Below are 18,062 nucleotides of genomic sequence, written 5' to 3' on the forward strand. Positions count from 1 at the left end.
TATGTGCAACTAGATATGGACAATTGTATTTTTTTAAATAAATATTTTTAACAAAATGACGTTCTGAATTGATTATTCATTTCCGTCCTCTCACATCCATTGAGGTAAGTAGTGTTTGTCTGTGCTCAGTGTGGGTAAGGAGAGAGTTCAGTTTTCCCCGTGATTAGCATTAAAACCTGGCCTTCAACTGTTTGATGTGTATCTGCATTACTTTTTTTGTTTTGTTTTTTGGAGGAAGATTAGCCCTCAGCTAACTACTGCCAGTCCTCCTCTTTTTGCTGAGGAAGCCTGGCTCTGAGCTAACATCCGTGCCCATCTTCCTCTAGTTTATACGTGGGACGCATGCCACAGCATGGCTGTCAAGCAGTGCCATGTCCGCACCCGGGATCCGAACCAGCGAACCCTGGGCCGCCGAGAAGCGGAACATGCGAACTTAACCGCTGCGTCACCGGGCCGGCCCCCTGTATCTGCATTAAAATAATTAATACGAGAGTTAGGATAGGTGGTGAAAGGGGATTGTAAAATGGTTGTTGATATAAAAAGGAATTAAAAGGGAACTGACAAGGTTGAAAAATTATTCACCATGTGAAATCTCTTTATTTTAAATTTTATTCTTTTATTCCAGCTCTTGTAAGAAGCAAGTTGTATTATTTCTGCTCTAGGCACTATCCCTTCATGTAGTTTTTGAGATAAGAAACTAGAAACTGCAGTTTGTTTAGCAAATGAAATTAGGCCTTTTTAGAACTGGGTCAATATAATATACAGGAGAAAGTGGGGTCAATAGGTGGCGAAATCACATCAGAGAGGTCTGTATCATATCTCTAGGTGAAAATAAGGAGAGAGAGTAACAAACCGTTCAGTGTGGGACAGCAGTTCACTAACCCTGGTGAAGTGTCACTTCGGGGGGTCAGTGGGCAACACGCAGCACAGTTGGGTGGGAACAATGGATGAGGAGGGCTGGGTTCTCCCAAACCGCTCTTCTCAAAATACGTTACCTAAAACAGTAGTCCCGTGAGGTCATCCATGTTTGGGAAGTGGGGTCGTCTCCCTTGGAGACTCAGAATGCATATGAGAATATTAAAAGCTCTGAGAAGTCCTTCAGGAAGAGCCTGTTTAATCCACCATTTTCTAATCTTTCTGTTGACACATCCTCTTTTGAGAGACATAATGTCTATTTTGCAGTCACTTTCTGCGTTTTATAGATGCATCTAATGACAAACTGATGCCCTAACGTTGGGTATTTTCCAGGGCTGGCATTATCAGGTAGGAGATACTCATTAACAGCTGTACGATTTCACACTGATTGGAGTGCACCCTGTAACTGAAGGGAGTCCTGGAAGATGACTTTACTTGGAATAACCTTAAAGTAAGAGGACAGTGCATAATGAAACAGGAAAGGTAATTTCTTTTCTTTTCTTTTTTTTTTGAGGAAGATTAGCCCTGAGCTAACCGCTGCCAATCCTCCTCTTTTTGCTGAGGAAGATTGGCCTGAGCTAACATCCATGCCCATCTTTCTCTATATATGGGATGCCTACCACAGCATGGCTTTTGCTAAGCGGTGCCATGTCCACACGCAGGATCCGAACCGGTGAACCCCAGGCAGCCGAAGCAGAACGAGCGAACTTAACCGCTGTGCCACCGGGTCGGCCCCAGGAAAGGTAATTTCTAATAGGTGGAAAGCGTCGGTGTCAAGGAGGTTGCTGGAACATCAGAGTTGATTGTGGGATTCCTGTGTGCTTTGAATACATCATCATCGACAGAAACCCTTCTCTAGTCGAGGTCGCCTTCCTTCCATGTTGCCAAATCCAGTGATTGATGCTCAGACCTCTCTGGACCTCGTGGCAGCACTGATTACTTCCTCCTCCTCGAGATATCCTTCACATGCCTTCTGGGAAACCACATTCTCTCCTGAACTTCCCTCCCACTTCTCTGGCCTCTTCTCTCATTGGATCCCCTGGATCCTATTTTTTCAAACTCCTAGGTGTTAAGAACCCCAGGGCTCAAGCTTCCAATCCTACAGTCACTCCTAGGTGACCTCGTTCAGTCCCATGGCTTTAAACATTATATTACTATATATAGTGCATACTATGTGTGCGTGACAACGAAACTTTTGTATTTGGGCTTGACTTCTTTTCAGCTCTAGACTTATATCTACCAGCCTTCTCGACATCCAAGATGGTGTCATAAAATGAGCATGTCCAAAACAGAACTCGAGTGCCCCCACTGTCTTCCAGTGTTAAATGGCCTCATCATATACCCAATTACTCAAATTAAATGACTTGGGGTCATCAGGGATGCCTGATTCCCATCTTTGTCTCACACCCCACACCCAATCCATCAGCAAATTCTGTCAGTTTCAAAATATAACTTGAATCCAGTCACGGTCACTACCTCCGACGCTAGCAACATTGTCTAAACCACCATCATCTCTTACATAGTTTCTTGCAATTGTACCCTTACTGGTGTCCCCAATTTCATTCTTGCCCCCACAGTCTCTTCTCCGCACAACAACCAGAATATCACTTTTAAACATGGAAATCACATCATGTCCCTCTCCTGCTCAAACTCTCCCGATCTCAACAGAACGCAAAGAAATCCCCCACTCCTACCATGGCTTCTCTGATCTGGCCCCTCACGACCACTGCACCGTTTTCTGCCCTCTCCCCTTTCCGCCCTCACTGAAGCCGCGCTGGCCTGCTCGCTATTCCTCAGACACTACGAGCGCCTCCGTTCAGGCTAAGGCCCTTGCACGGGCCGCGTCCCGTGCCTGCTACCTCCTTCCCAGGGACCTGGCTTGCTCCTGCATATCGTTTAGGTGCCTCCCTAGATAGTCCTTCCAGAGCATCCCTTGACATGCTACTCGTCTCCCTTCCCTGCTGGATTGTTTTTATGGTACTCAGTCATCCCTCGTCCTGCGGCATGTTCTCAGTTTACTTTCAGTAGGTCTTCACTGGAACCTCTGGGAGGCGCGGACTTCCATCTCATTCTCTGCCGTATCTCTGCACCTAGATCAGTGCCTTGAACAGAGCGGATACTCAGTAAATCTTTTTTACATGAATAGATGAATTCTCTAGAAGACTTCCATGTCCCTGTGTCTCCCGATATGGAATCGGGTGTACTGGTGGGTTGATTCCGCGTCTGAGGAGCAGAGGGGAATCTGGGAAGCGGGTGGCTCCACAGCGCTCTGAGATGTCAAACTCTTAGGAGACAGGAAAAAAGCCCTACCTACTTTGTAACTGATTGCCAAGGTGGGATAAACACCCATCTGCCTTCCCTTGTTCCGACTGCATGTGAGAGGGAATAGTGGTTCTCAGTCCTGTGCGAGTTTTGTTTCTTCTAAAGTGTCAGCCATGTGAACCTATAGTATGAGAGAGACCTGTCTTCAGGAAACATTCAGTCATTCGTTTCTGAGCTCACATAAAAGGATCAATTGTCCTTCAAAATGCTTAGTAAATTTAAAATATTTTGGGAAGGGTACTCTTAGATTTGTTTCAATCTTGTTTGCTGTATTCACAAATTAATAATGATCACTTTAGATATAGGCATTGATTCTTCTTTCTAAATCTGTATAAAAAGGGTGTTTTCTTGCAAAAACCACAAGAAAAATACAGCTGTTTTCTTTTGCCCAGGTCAGTGACTAGAGTAGATTGCCCGTTTAAGGTTGGCTGCCATGTAACACTTTGACGTATTTACAGACATAGCTAAAACTCTATCTCTAGACCACCAGCTTTCAAAAGAATTTGGATCTGTTTGACTGACAATGAATATGTACCAAACACATGAACAGTTTCTAAGCTGCTTATGAGGAGGTTTTAAAAATAAAAATGTCTAACATTTATTAGGCAATTTCTGTGTCAGGCATATAATAATTGCTTTACACAAATTCACTTTAATTCTTTCAGAACTTCTTTGAGGTAGGGTAAGGCTCTTTTAGAAATGTCACTTTACAGATAAAAAAGCGAGGCTGGAAGAGCCTCAGGGCCACACAGCTGGAAGGTGAGGCCAGTGCTCGAACCAGGTTCGCACTGCTGCTTGCGTTGCTGGCAGCGGGAGCCGGCTTCCGTGCCAGGATAAACCCCCAGTGTCGGGCATGGGAACCACGCCCCTTGGCGGCCGGGTTACTGAGAACTAGGATCCACTTGCTTCTTATGTGCCTTGGCGTGCTATGTCAAGGTACTTCACATGCTAAAAAAACTTGACAGTTTTTTTCTCTAAAGAAGATGTAAAGTTTAAATTAGATATTTCTGAGAAATTCTTAGTGCTGTTTCTACACTTTTTATAAGTTAATATCAGGAAAGAGAAATAGAACATCCATCCCATTCTTCCAGGCAACTTATGGACCGATTATCATTGATTATTAGCAGTGGTGTGCTGGTCAGCGTTCAGCAGCTGGCTCTCCAAGGGGAAAACAAAGCCATGGCTTGTAGCTTCTGCCAATTTCTGTGATGTAAATACCCCCACCGTGGCTGGTCTCAAGCTCCCCACACGTTATCACTGAGAGCGGAGCTGGAGAGAGGTGCAGACGCACACCTCCAGACAGTATCTCCACCCTGTGGGTGCAGCAGACACAAGCTCGAGAGTGCAGATGGAAGACAGCTAGGAAGTGATGAGTTCGAGTATTACCTTTGTTTTAATGTAATTTAAATTTCTGTAATGTAATTTTTAATATTGGCTGCGCTTTACATACCGGCTGTCAAAATGAAAATTTAAGTCAGTTTTTATAAGCTGGTAGAAGTTAGCCCAGCATACCACTGAAAGGTCTCAAGATATCTCAAAGATAGCAAAATTCAACTTTTCCGTTCTGTTTTTTTAAGGTATGCTTTTTTTTTTGGCTGAGGAAGATCAGCCCTGAGCTAACATCTGTTGCCAATCTTCCTCTTTTTTTGTTTTTTTCTCCGCAAAGCCCCGGTACGTAGCTGTATATCCTAGTTGTAGGTCATTCTAGTTCTTCTGTGTGGGATGCCGCCACAGCATGGCGTGATAAGTGGTGCGTAGGGCCCGCGCCCAGGATCCGAACTGGCAAACCCCAGGCCACTGAAACCGAGCGCAAGAACTTAACCACTCGGCCACGGGGCTGGCCCCTCAATTTCTCCTTTTGATGTTTTAGATTCCAGATGAAACTACTGGAATCAGCAGCAGGAATCTGAGGGACTTTGGACTATTAATAAGTAGAAAGCACACAAATCCTTTGAGCATGCCAGGGAATAACTGGGGGTTTGATTCATTTAAAATATATCTACATACAGCAAGGATCATCAGGCTTTACAATTTCAACCTATTTTTTCAAATTTCAACCAAGAGTGATCTTCAAACTCAGGATGTGGTCCATGCAGGAGGCGGCCAATGAGCGAAGCATATGGCTGTCTTCTTCCTTCCCATCTGGGCATCCTGGACGGCTCTTACCAAAAGTCTGAACCAGGGAAGAAGAAGTTCACTTGAGTAGCCAGGAAAACCGCTAATGATTTGCCCGGGGAGGACCCACATACCAGAATTCAATTTAATTTCTTCTACCCAACCAAGTGTTAGTGGAGAAGATGTGAACCAGGTGTTGAGAGATTGCCTCCACTGCCACCTCCAGCTTCCTTAAACACTGTGTGCTGGTGCTCAGGAGGCTGGAAGTCCTTGCCTGCCTCCTTCGCCCAGTTTTACCTCTGGTAGCACTCCAAGTTTTCCATTCCAAGTGATTTGTCCCGGGTAGGAACTACAAAAGAAAAAAACAGGCCGCAGGCTTCAGCAGCTCCGATTAGTGGCAGCCATCACCCGTTCTGAGAGCTCACCAGGCTCTCTGTTTCTCTGCCACCTCTGCTCATCAGGGAGCCAAGTGCAGAGCCAGACCTGCTAGTTCCGGCACCCTGTTGGTGAAGGCGGCTCGTCGAGCCTAGCGTCTAGGGCTTGGGAAATATGTACTTCTTTTTGTGCCCCATGAACAAGGAACTCATTAAGGGTTGCTCATTTGATATGCAGAAAATATTTCTTGAACTTGTGGCCTAAACGAAGGCTCTGTGCTGAGTGCTGGGCTGGACGACTGGTTCCGGCCGTCTCAGAAGTGAGGCTGCAGTCAGGGCTGACCCGGGGCCCCTGCTGCTCTTCCGGACCCTTAAACTGAGCATTTAAAGGGGACCTATGTCCACCTGTGAGAGACAGGACGGTGGAGCCCGTCTCTTCAGGCTTCCTGTGATTCTTTCGCTTTCTATGGAGAGGATGAGGGCCCTGCCTGGCACCTCCTCTCAAGGACTGGCTCTCTGCACAGCTGATGCACTTGCCGGGGCTGTGAGCGCTCTGGGCGGAAGGGCAGGGGAGGGCTCAGGGTTATGAAAACAGCTTTGGGACTCCCCCTGCCTGGGGTCTCTAGGAAGGAGACTATTCTTAGGAAGCGTCTCTACCCTGAAGGAGCTTTTCTTCACCACTCGGCCTGAAGGACTTCTTTTTGAAAAAGATCTGGACTAGAGTCGAATCCCGAACTGCAAAGAGATGGCCAATTAGGCTGCTTGGCCGCGTTCTAGCCAAGGAGGCAGCCCCTGCCTTTCAGGGCCCGGCACAGGCTGGAAAGAGATTCTTGGCCCACGGTCCCGTGGCGCGCTGGGATGCAGGAAGCCCAGTTCACAGTCCCTGCCCCTCTGCTCATGGAGAAACCATGAGTCAGCCTATCCCATTCCCTCCTGTGCTGAGAGCCCAACGCAGACAATTGCCTGGCAAAGCAGGAAGAGGGGAAAGGGAAGCTGCAGGAAAATAAACATTTCCTTGCATTTTACTTGGAACTGAACAGCATTTGTGGCGTGCTAAGATCCATAGCATCTCCCAACTCCCCCCGCCTGTTTTCCTCCTCTTGTGTAGAAACAGATTCTTTCCTCACCTGATGAGAGTCCAGGGTGCATCCTGTGGAAAAACAGGAGCAAGATATAGAAGGTAAAAGCCAAGCAACCAAAGATCACGCCGCAGACCAGGAAACTATAGCTGCCCCGAGCCTGGAAGACCTGCCAAAGGGAAAACACGGAGACAGGCCATCGAACCGCACACGGAGGAGGAGTGGAGGAAGCAGCCTGCCGGGCTCGGCAGGTCTGCCAGTCGAGTTCAGGCCCGTCACACCAATAGATAGAAACATGCGGAGGAGGCACGTCCTGCCCTCCTTTCAAGGCTATGTTTCTGGAGGAGGCAGAAATCCTGCTCTAAGGCAGGGGCTGAACCTGGTGACCCCTGGAGTCCCTTTCAGCTCTGTGTCTGGGACCTTCTGAAAATCTCTAAATCATTAAAACTCCAGTCATGCTAGGTGTTTCTATGCCCACAAGGCCTGACCAGAGCTTTGCAGAGGATATCTTTATATATTTTCAGCCTTTTACTATGGAAAATTTAAACATATGCCAGAGTAGCCTATGGAACGCCCACAGACCCATCACCCCACTTTAACCATCAGCGCCGCTCTCCCCTGTGCCCGCGCCCCCTGAACGAGATGACCCTGAAGCACACCCTGGCCATGATGTCACCTCCACGCAGAGGCTACTGTGAGATGCGGGGGAGCAGGGCCAGAGGGCAGGGCAAGAAGAGGAAAGCAGAGTAGTGATTAGGGGCATTCTGGGGACTGAGAGACTCAGGTTGGAACGGCATCTCTGTCAGTTACTAGAAGGGTGATGGACCGAGGGCAGGTTGCTTAATTTATCTGAGCTTCAGTATCCTCCTTTGTAAAAAGGGGAATAACAATATGTATATTGTAGTTTTCAGTAAAAAACGGATATGGTTTTTTTCCTGGTAAACAAATAAAACGTGGCTATGTTTGAAGAGGACTGGGAGAGTTGGCCCTTGATCAGGGGAGGAGTTGGGCAGGCAAGCTGGCCCCTTGCAGGGTGGCCAAAGGCTGGGAGAAGTGGAGTAGAGAGTGGGAGGTGAGAAAGGATGGAAAAAGAGCTGTGACTGCAGCTCCAGCCCACCCCAGGCTCTGAGAGCTGAAGAGCTGTCCCACGGGGCCCTCTGGCCCTGCTCCCAGACATGGCTGCTGTTTGCTTTGGACTATACCCTGCAGCCCTTCCCATCTCCAGGTCCCAAATTCAGAGGCTCAGCTTTCAAGGCTGGCGCAGAACCAGAAACAGGTAACACCGACGGAGGGGGCCCTTGCTGTGTGGATGCTTGGGGAAGGGCCAGCTGGGTTCAGCACCTTCTCACCGGCCTGGAGGAGTGGTCCCCAACTGCTCCCCCGCCCAGAGTTTCCCACGTACCGAGCCAACAAGCATCTGGAGGGCCATCTCACCAATTCCTGCCCCTATCACCAGCACCGTGGTCGCACAGCCTAACCGAAAGAGAGGATTTGGATTAGTAAAAGCAAGTTAAAAGACAGAAGTCAGCTAGCGTAATCCAGGTTGTTTCTGGAAAATGGCAAGGCTGCCTAAGGGGACTACTTTGGATTCCTAAGATTTCTCAGACTTTAGCCCTTATCTTTGCTTCAGGAATGCTTGGGTCCTGTGTCATTATGTTCCTTCCTTGTTCTGAAACCTTCAGTTGCTCACGATTGTCTTCAGGGTAAATTCCAAGTTGCTCAGACTGGTATTCAGGGCTCTTCGCAATCTGACCACCACCTTCCTTTCCAGAAAGATTTCCTGGTCTCCTCAGGCCAGCACTCTGCCCTAGGCAGACCAGTGTCTTCACTGCCCTGGTGTTGCCTGACCAGCCACACCTCTGATGAATCTGGCGACATGGCACACACCTTCAGAGCCCAAGCTTCAGAGTCAGACTTGGGTCCCAAGCCCAGCTGTGCAGGTAGCCTACTAGCCATGTGACATTAGGCAGGTTCTTCCCTTCTCTTGGTTTCCTGCTGTCAAATGGGCATGATGACACCACCTTCACAGGGTGGCTGTGTGGTAACTCCGAAGCAACCCGTGTAAGTGCACAGTGCTGGCAGAGTCCACCTCGAGCCCGGGCCAGCGCTCCACTTCGACCCTTCGCTGCTGCCTTCAGGATAAAGTCCAAACTCCCTGATGTGGTTCGCAGGCCTTCATCCCCATCCCTGCTGAGAGCTCTCACGCTCCCTGCTGACCTGCCCTCGGCCAGCAGGACTACCTTCAGTGTCACCGGCGTCCTCACGCTCACCGCCGGGTCTGCCATATGTGCTCACTCCCTCCAGAACATTCCTGCTCCTACTCCTTGTCTGGCAAGCTCCCGTTCATCTTTGAAGTCCTGGCTCAGATTCCCTTCAGTCATCTTCCCCCCCGGCCCTAACCCTGCATTCCTTGCTCTGCCTCTGTGCCCCCTCAGCGCCCCGCCGTCACACACCCCACTGTCTGTGTACCAGGCGGCCTCCCCACCAAGAGAGGACTGCGCCAGGAATGTCAGTTCCAGCGGCATCTACCACTGCTGATTATGAGCGCAGTGGCCAACGTGCGGTAGACAGTGTTTTCGAATAAGACAGATCATCATCATCCGCCTGCGGCTTTCAGTGCTTCTTTTAATCTCGCTCACATTTAGACCCATCCTGGGCCTTGGCTCTGCCCTGCCACACCCCTCCCCGGAATGCCTTTCCTCTTTCCTTCTGCTTTTCCAAATCCTGGGCCAGCTCCCACCCCATCTCCTCCAGGAAGCCATCTCTAGATTCAACACTGGCCACTCCCTTCTCTGAGTTCCAGCAGCACCCATTGTCAATTCCGCTCGTTCATTCAAAACCCTTTCAGGACCTTTGTGCGTCAGGCACTGTGCCAGACACTGCAGGGAGTCCGATGGATGATCAAAGTTGACACAGATGCTGGGCACCTGTGAGCCAGTTAAGCTGCTAAATCAATTACATTTTCTCTAATGCACAGACAATCCTAAAAGGTAGGTATTTGCAAGCCTATTTTACAGGCGAGAAAAGAGGCTCGAAGAGTTGAATTGCACAAGGTGACAAAGCCAGAAATGGTGAGGCAGGACTGACATTCAGGTCTGCTGATGACCTCAAAGCCAATGCTCCTGCCCTTGTCCCCTGCTGATGCCCATGGGAGCATGGTGTCGAGGAGAGGATGTGAATAATGTAGGGACGAAAGCCTTGAGGTGGGTCAGACACGAGAGGCAGGTACAAAGGAGGAGGCACACCCTTCCAGCAGAGATCAGGGAGGCTTCCCAGAGGGGGTGGGGGGAGGGCAGGAGATAAAGGGGTGGGACAGAGTAGAAGGGGCATTTCAAACAGAGGGTTCACCATGTGCCACAGTGTGGAGGTGCGAGACGGTGTCTGTGCCATCAGGGAAGAGAAAATAACTCCACGTGGCTAGAAGGCAGGCTCTGAGGGGCAGTGGTGGGGAGAAGCCCGGAGGAAGGAAGAGCTCCGCAGGAAGATAGGAAGACTGTGATCCGCTCCGGGTTTGAAAGGACCCTCTGCATCAGGCGGAGGACGAATCAGTCAGTGGTCCCCTGGCTACACGCTAGGATCACCCAGCTGCTCTGGACCCATACCATCAGACTGTGTGGAGAGGAAGCCCAGGCTTGGGTGCTGCTACAAGTGCTCCAGGGGATATTAACGTGGACCCAGGGTGGAGGACCACTGATGGAGGCAAATCTGAAGGCAAGGACACCAGCCCAGACCTGCCAAGGCCAGACGGAAGTGATTAGAAATTGGGAAAAGCTGGGCGCCGTTAAATATTACAAGTGGGTAAGTGACGATAAACCCTTGAACTAAGTCAGGGACAGTGAGAAATGAGATGAAGAGAACGGATTTGAGTCACTATTTGCAAGCGGAATCAACCGATATAACGTGATTATTATTATTAAACCCTAACATTTGTTGATCACTTAACCTCCGTGGGATACACTGTGTGACGGGTGATACCAACATTGTTTCATCACTTCATTTACTGGCTTGAGGCATGGGGACATCCTTGGCTTTCCAGGCTCGGGGTCTCCGTCTCCGTTCCTGTGGATAACTGAGTGCGGGCTGCTCCCCTCGGCCCCAAGTTCCCCCACTCCTCCTCCAAAGAACTCACTCAACTTTAATGCTGGTTTTCCAACACTCGAGGGCTTCTCTAGTTACTTCTAAGGGTAATGTTAAATGTTCAAAACATAATTATTTTTAACTGGTTAAAAAATGCATCTTTGCTATATGTCCTTGGCAGGCTACAGAAAGGGGAGGAGATTGGTCAAGAGAATTAGAGGTTTTTGACATCAAAGAGGCTGTGTCACTCCCCAAATCAGGCGTAGAGTCACTGTCCCTGTCCTCCACACCCCAAACAACATCCACAAGAGCAACAAAGCGCGGAGGCACCCTTACTAAGGTCTCACACCCCTGCCTCTGCCGGGACTTCTCCCGGGACAGTGTTCTCCTTGGAACCCAGAATCCCAGCACACCCGTGGTACAGCATGCCAGCTGTGGGTGAGCAGACACTACCACGGGAAACAAACAACGGCGCGCAGCTTACTGCATCCCCGTGGCCTGAAATCACATGATGCAGGTGTCATGTTGAGTGGGGAGCTTCGCGGTCAGAACGACCCCCGTTGTGAACCTGCTCCCACCAGAGTGGGAGGGGAGCATCATTTCTGCAAGGAGTCAGGCTGATCTGGCTGGAAGACCACAGACAACGGGGTGTGGGGGAAGGGGCGCCCAGCCCGAGGAAAGGCCTCTGCGCTCTTACCCTGCCCGCTCACCTCTGTACTGCAGGATGTCCTCAGTGTAGGCCAGCATGCTGGGGAAGGAGCTGCTGAGGAACAGGCCCAGGCTGGCCGTGCCCAGGAACAGGAACATGACGTTGTAGGAGAACACAAGCAGCACCAGGAACGTCACCATCACACCGACCTGTCACAGCAGAGATGGAGGCCACTAGAAATTGGGAAAAGCTGGACACCCACTGAGAAAAGGAAAAACCAGGAGCCACTGTCCGACTTGGAGAGCGCCTCCTCCGGCCCCGGGCGCAGCGCCACGTAACCAGGGCACCGCCCTGTGGGAAACGGGGGAATTGCACCTTCCCTGGTCCGGCGCCCACCGAGGAAGCCCCGAGGATCCGGGAAGGCGCCGGGAGGCCAGCCCACCCAGACCTCTCCGCAAACGGCCCCACACGCTTAAGGAGCGTTTGATGAGGGACGCCCGCCTGGCCCCGGGGTCTCATCTGTCAGCGGGGGGCTCCGTCCGAGGCATCGGCTCTCTCTGCCCCGCGGGCCGGCGCCGTATGAGTCGTCCACTCCTCGTGAAGAGGAGCTGCCTCTCTTTCCCCAAAAGGCCTGTGTTCACAGAGGGAGCGTAGGGTAGCCGGAGAGGGGCGGGGATGGCTGCAGGGTCCCCACCGTCTGGGAATCCTTGCAGACCTCCCAGGGAGCGGGTCGGCGGCTCGGCAACCAGCCTCCCAGGTTCGGTTCAGATGCCCTCGGGCAGATGCTAACCTGTACGGTCCGAAACCCCTGTGACTGGCTGTGAGGCCAGAAATCTTTCCAGTTCAGTAAGGGTCTCCGTCACCTGGGCTATCTTTGTTAAAGTAACCCTTTTTCTAAATTCTTTAAAAATGTCAGTATTGAATAATCTCCGTGCAAAACGCATCTAGGAAGAAACCCAGGCAGCACAGATTGGGAGGCAGAAAATCCAGGTGTAGGTACAAGGCCGTTGTTTCTCGTGGGCTCTGGGGCTTTGAAGCAGGGATCTCTCTGATTCCCAGCTTCCTAGTCTTCCTAGCTGCTTGAAGGCTGGGTGAGCTGACAGCAGGGAAGGGCTTAGAGTGTGAAGCTGCAAATACCGTCCTGGAATTTGTGTGTCAGCTTGTCTTAACGTCTCAGGAGATAAGGGTCTTCTATAGAAACCCCCCACTTTGAGGTAAAAATCTCCTGGGTGAGTACATCTGCTTCTAGAGAAAACGAGATAAAATTATAGAGTAGAGAGTTCCTTGGGTGGACCATAGGGACTCAAGCCTTTTAAACAAAAATGGGTAAAATAACGAGGAGGTGGAGAAGAGAATTCACCAGGACTCCCTGATGCAGGAACCCCACAGCTGTTGTACCAAAACCTATCGGTGGGACCCTGAGTCAGGCTGCAATTAGACTGAAAAAAACAACAGAAGACATAAAGGTATAAAGGTTGATAGGACTATAAAGCTTGGAATGTTTGAACTAATATCATGCAAAGAGGTTTTATCAACTTTCCCTGAGCGGCTTTCCTTTGAAAGTGGATGCTGTGTCTGGCTGGGAACATGTCCCCTAGCCAGCACTAGAAGCCCGAGACTTGTGGATGAAGTCCTAATAGGAGCTAAGATCAGAGTATAAGACTTGATGGAGTTCAGATGAAGTTTTGTAGGAAAACTGAGACATTTGCGGGCTTTATGTGAAGTGACTGTACTCTTTTTCTCCTGATTGTATTACAGATTGCATTGTGGGCACAGACCCTGTGTCTCACTGGGGGACGTTTCCCCTGCCTGCTCCTAAGGCAGCATACAAACCTGCCCTTCAGACGGTGTTAATTAAACACACAAGGGGAAGTCAGTAGGGCTGCCTGAGCTCACACAGTGTGAGATAAAAATTAGAGGCTAATATCAGGTGCTAATAAAAAAGATAATAAAAGCTCCTCCCGCCAAGGTAAACTGGTCTAAGGTTAAACTGTACACTTAGAAAGACGGCCTTTGTTAAATGCTTTGTGCAGATTTTTAAAGGTGTAGTACATTGTCCTAAAGTTTTGAAACAAGAGCTGTGGAGTCTGTGTGTGTGTGTCTATATGCATGTTATATATGTGTGACATTTTACCTCTGGATGGTATAATTTCTAAAAGAACTCTGTTTGGCTTAAAGTAAGTGCTTATAATAAATTATTCCTAAATGTAATAGAAACTAACCCAAATGGTTTTCAAGCTAACAAGATATAAATTAATCTTTTGTAAATGAAAGCTCACTTAAGTTTGTTGGTTTGATTGAAATAAGCATATCTGTAGAATTATCAACATCAGATATGATGTGGACATGCAGCCTTTATTAGGCAAATAAGCTTATGTTATCTCTGTTACAAAATTTGTCAACAAAAATAACTTAAAATGATAAGCTAATTTTGTCTAATGTCTCATGAAGTTTTTGTGAATAATCTAAACATAATTGTTGGGAGCAAATGATTTAGATGTGAGATAAGAGTTTATAGATAAAACTTTTAGCAATAATTATAGTTTATGGCAGGTGTATTTAAAATAAATTCCAAAATCTCTTTGGTAACTTGAAACTTTGAAGTTTTGCTAGGCTAAATTAAATAAAAGAAAATTCATTGAGTATCTAGACCATTTCCAAATAAGATAAAATAATGAAACATAATTGCTAAACATGTCTAAGTTTACCTACTTTTGTCTTATTACAGAGAAACTAAAAAGTGTTTGGGTCTATTAGTAAACATGTCTTGTGTTTTATTTAAAAGATTGTACTATGAAGTAGCATGTTTCTAGAAATTATAAAAAGTATTTTTAAATCTGCCAAGCCAGAGAATGCTAATGTAAGAGACAGTTCATAATTGCTTACTTCTTAGTTTTCACCAAAAATTAAGGTTTCTAAGGATTAAAAATTCTAATTAACAAATGTGATTAAGGCTACTAAAAATAAGGAAACATCTTTGTATTCAAGGAAAGTAAGATGTATGTTTTCAATAAAGAAGGTAGAAGAAAGATATTTTTGTTTGTTAAAAACTCTAGAGGGGCCAGCCCCATGGCTGAGTGGTTAAGTTTGCGTGCTCCGCTTCAGCAGCCCAGGGTTTTGCCAGTTCGGATCCTGGGCATAGACCTGGCACCGCTCATCAGGCCACGCTGAGACGGCGTCCCACATGCCACAACTAGAAGGACCCACAACTAGAAATACACAACTATTTACCAGGGGCCTTTGGGGAGAAAAAGGAAAAATAAAATCTTAAAAAAAGAAAACTCTGAGAAAAGAGTTTAGTGCATGGTCAAGTTGGCTAAGGATAAAATGAATTTAAGTAAGTGAGTTTCAAAATCAAAAGTAAGCTGGTGCAAGGTTAAAATTTGGTGTTCTCTCTCTTAACAGGATAGTTTTCTTAAACTTTTTGTCTGCTCTCGACAAAGAAATTGTAAAAGGTTTTTCTTTTCCTTTGAGTAAATCTACCAACAAGACAGAAATTCTATGTTTTGTCAAAATAATTTCCTATGTTCAAAAAGGCTGAGGTCTGTTAAGAAAATGAAGGTTTTTAAAACTGTTTAACTCTCTGTTTGTCTTTAACATCTGTTGTCACTTTGGTTAAATGGATAACTAAGAATTGTTTCATACGGACCTGATACTAGGTGGGTAAATGTTATTGATATGTGTTAAAAATTATATGACATTTCTAAAATTCTGACCTGTCCTGATTATCAGTCATAAATTCTAGTTATTATCTTAAAATACTATATGCACAAAAATAGCCAAGTTTGTCAATTGCCATTGTGAAGTCTTTTCTCATTTACAGACGGTTTCGTTTTACTGTGCTGTTGCAAATACGTTTCATCTTCAGAGATTCACGGAAAAGACTCTCATACTTACTCTAGAATACAAGTTTCTGATAAACTTTCAGATCATAACACTGAACTGGGTGAGGAATTATAGAACTAATGGAAAAACTGACGACTTCACGGAACTGCTAACAGAAGGTCAAGGTCAAAAGTTGATTACATGGGACTAAATGAATTAATGAGGATGATTACAATGTTTATGACTTTTCATTTGAAATATTGCTGATTTTTAAATATTTTGTTTTCTCAGGTTTAAGGAAACTTTTTTCTCTTTTCTCTTAAGCTAACTATGACTTATAGCAACTTGGAAAATTATACCTTTGTGAGCAGAATTGAAACATTTATCTTTTTTCTCCCTACCTGATCCCTCCAGAATTTGGAAACTCTTAGTGAGTGAATATTCTTATTTTCGTGGCAATATAGTTATTTGCATAAGTTCAATAAGAATCTGTTCTCCTTATAACAGGACACAATTGGAAACATTGGTTATATTGCCAAAGCTTTGACTGGAATGTCATATTTGCGAGAGACATGCATAGACTCAGATATGACCAAAACAGCTTTAAGGGACAAAGATTGACTTTATAAAACAAATAAAGCCAGTTGGAAATACTGGCCTGGCAACTTGCTTACAGGGTTCCCATCAACCTTACCAGGTGAGTAAAGGTTACTTCCTGGAAGATGCAAAGAACCTCAGGACATTTTGGGGACTTTGAGAAGAGAGGAATTCACCCAAATCTAAGGTACTGCAGGCAGAGTCTGATAAAAAGTCCTTGGCTTTCCTGACCTCAAGAGGCCTTTGAAGTTCAATCTGAGATATCTTATGAAGAGTTCCAGCACAGCAGATTTAAAAGAGCCTACGTGATCACCTGCTTCTGTTGTTGTACTATGTAAATAATTGGGCCAAGTTCATTGAAACTAGACTTACTTTACAAACTAATGAGTCTTCATTTGGCTATCTTTGGTAAAAAAAAAAAAAGAAAAAAAAAGAGGGTGATTTTAGAGAGAAAAATTGTTTCAGTAGAAACTACAATATTAGATTTCAGTTCTGTTAATTGTCTTTGAGGTTTTTGTTTCCTATCTGTAAACTGAACTGGATCCTGAATTCTTCTAGTCTCCTGAAATTTCTGGCTAAAAATTTCCTAACTAATGTTTTCAATTTTTTCCAACATTTTCACTTGGAATCATTGAGAACTGAAACCACCCTTGTTCCTGAAGCCTTGCAAACTGAAGCTGGGCAACCTGATACAAACTTCAGAGAGATCACCACGATAGCCCATCCTAAGACAGTCTTCATACCTGCTACTGTGTCAGCCCCTCAAAAGGATACCGAACGCTCAATGGCATCATCAGCGACTTCTCAAGATGCAAGAGATGCTTCACCCTGATGTCTAGAGATCTTCTTGACTGGCTGTCCCCTGGGCTCAGAAACTGGGTTATAATTTGCTCCAGCCATTTAACCTTGTTTTTCTTTTTGTTTGCATAAAAGTGCTTATTAAATCCCTGATTGCTTGCTTATACATCATAGGCCTAACTTTGGGAGCCCACCTGAATCACTGCCTCCTGAAATGAATTTAACTGGACTGACCTGTCATCAGAACTAAGAGACCAGTTCATGAGATGGAAACAACCTACCAACTCAGCTTCTGGACTGTGAAACTTCTTAACATTTCCAAGCTGGGACTGTGGGGGATCATAATCCGCCACCCCAAAATGTGTCTCTTTGGCTTGATTATTTATTTATTTTCTGCTGAGGAAGATTCACCTGGAGCTAACATCTGCTGCCAATCTTCCTCTTTTTGTATGTGAGCTGCCACCACAGCATGGCCACCATGCCTGGGAGGGAACTGAACCCGGCCGCCAAAGTGGAGTGTGCCAAACTTAACCACTAGGCCACAGGGGCTGGCCCTGGCTTGATTATTTTTAAGGACAAAAGACTCTGAAAGAAACTTTGACCTTTCCCCTAACTGCCTAAAAGAATTCAGGGTAGAAGCCCTGGCCCAGGACAGGCCGTCACCATGGATAACTCTGGGTGTGGTAGTCTGGGAGGACCCTTGCGAAGCCCACTCTCGTCAAAGTTCTCTCTCAGGTCACACTGTCTATAGGTGGCCCAGCAAACACTTGTTTACCAAACATTTGCATTTTCATCTCCATGTGAACTGCCTTCCTCCCCTTTGAAGTCCCAAATCACTACCCCCAACACCCTTCTCTGTCCTTAGCTGAAAATGGCATTTAAGGTGGCGGCTTCCGCCATTTTGGGGAGTTACTCAGTTTTCCTGGGTGTCTCCTATGTATCCATGTTATTAAACTTTGTTTGATTTTCTCCTGTTATTCTGTCTCCTGTGAATTTAATTCCTAGACCAGCCAGAAGGACCCAGAGGGGAGAGGAATAATTCTTCCTCCTCTACACCAACAAGGTGGGCAAAAGAGAACTCCTCCTTTCCTGCCCCAAACCTGCTCTTCCCCACGTCAGTTAATAGCATCCCGCCCACCCAGCTGCTCAAGCCCTTGTATCTAAGGTCCTTGATTCCTCGTCCCTCCCTCCTACATTCCAGCCAATGGCAAGTCCCAAAATGTTTCTCAGAATCTTGTCCCACTCCCAATTCATCCTGACCATCCTGACCTGGCCACCACCTCCCCTACCTGGACTGCCGTAGTGGCCCCC

At 46.9% G+C, this 18,062-nt stretch overlaps 1 protein-coding gene across 2 annotated transcripts in view; it reads right to left on the reverse strand.

Moving 5' to 3' along the window:
• Positions 1 to 5,187: 5,187 nt before the first annotated feature.
• MFSD4A (major facilitator superfamily domain containing 4A) overlaps positions 5,188 to 18,062 on the reverse strand; it is a 30,675-nt gene continuing 17,800 nt past the window's right edge. Inside the window, exons 7-11 of one of the 2 annotated variants that reach the window (XM_044758584.2) lie at positions 11,593 to 11,740; positions 8,208 to 8,278; positions 6,854 to 6,974; positions 5,650 to 5,701; positions 5,188 to 5,410 (exon numbers count right to left, since the gene is read on the reverse strand). In XM_044758584.2, the coding sequence (XP_044614519.1) occupies positions 5,314 to 5,410; positions 5,650 to 5,701; positions 6,854 to 6,974; positions 8,208 to 8,278; positions 11,593 to 11,740 (489 nt within the window). In that variant the 3' untranslated portion in view covers positions 5,188 to 5,313. Of the gene's footprint in view, positions 5,411 to 5,511; positions 5,702 to 6,853; positions 6,975 to 8,207; positions 8,279 to 11,592; positions 11,741 to 18,062 lie in introns of both variants that reach the window. The other variant, XM_070497701.1, reaches the window with a different exon arrangement.

Source organism: Equus asinus, chromosome 25 (genome assembly GCF_041296235.1).
Source record: "Equus asinus isolate D_3611 breed Donkey chromosome 25, EquAss-T2T_v2, whole genome shotgun sequence".
In the NCBI taxonomy this organism is placed as follows: domain Eukaryota; kingdom Metazoa; phylum Chordata; class Mammalia; order Perissodactyla; family Equidae; genus Equus; species Equus asinus.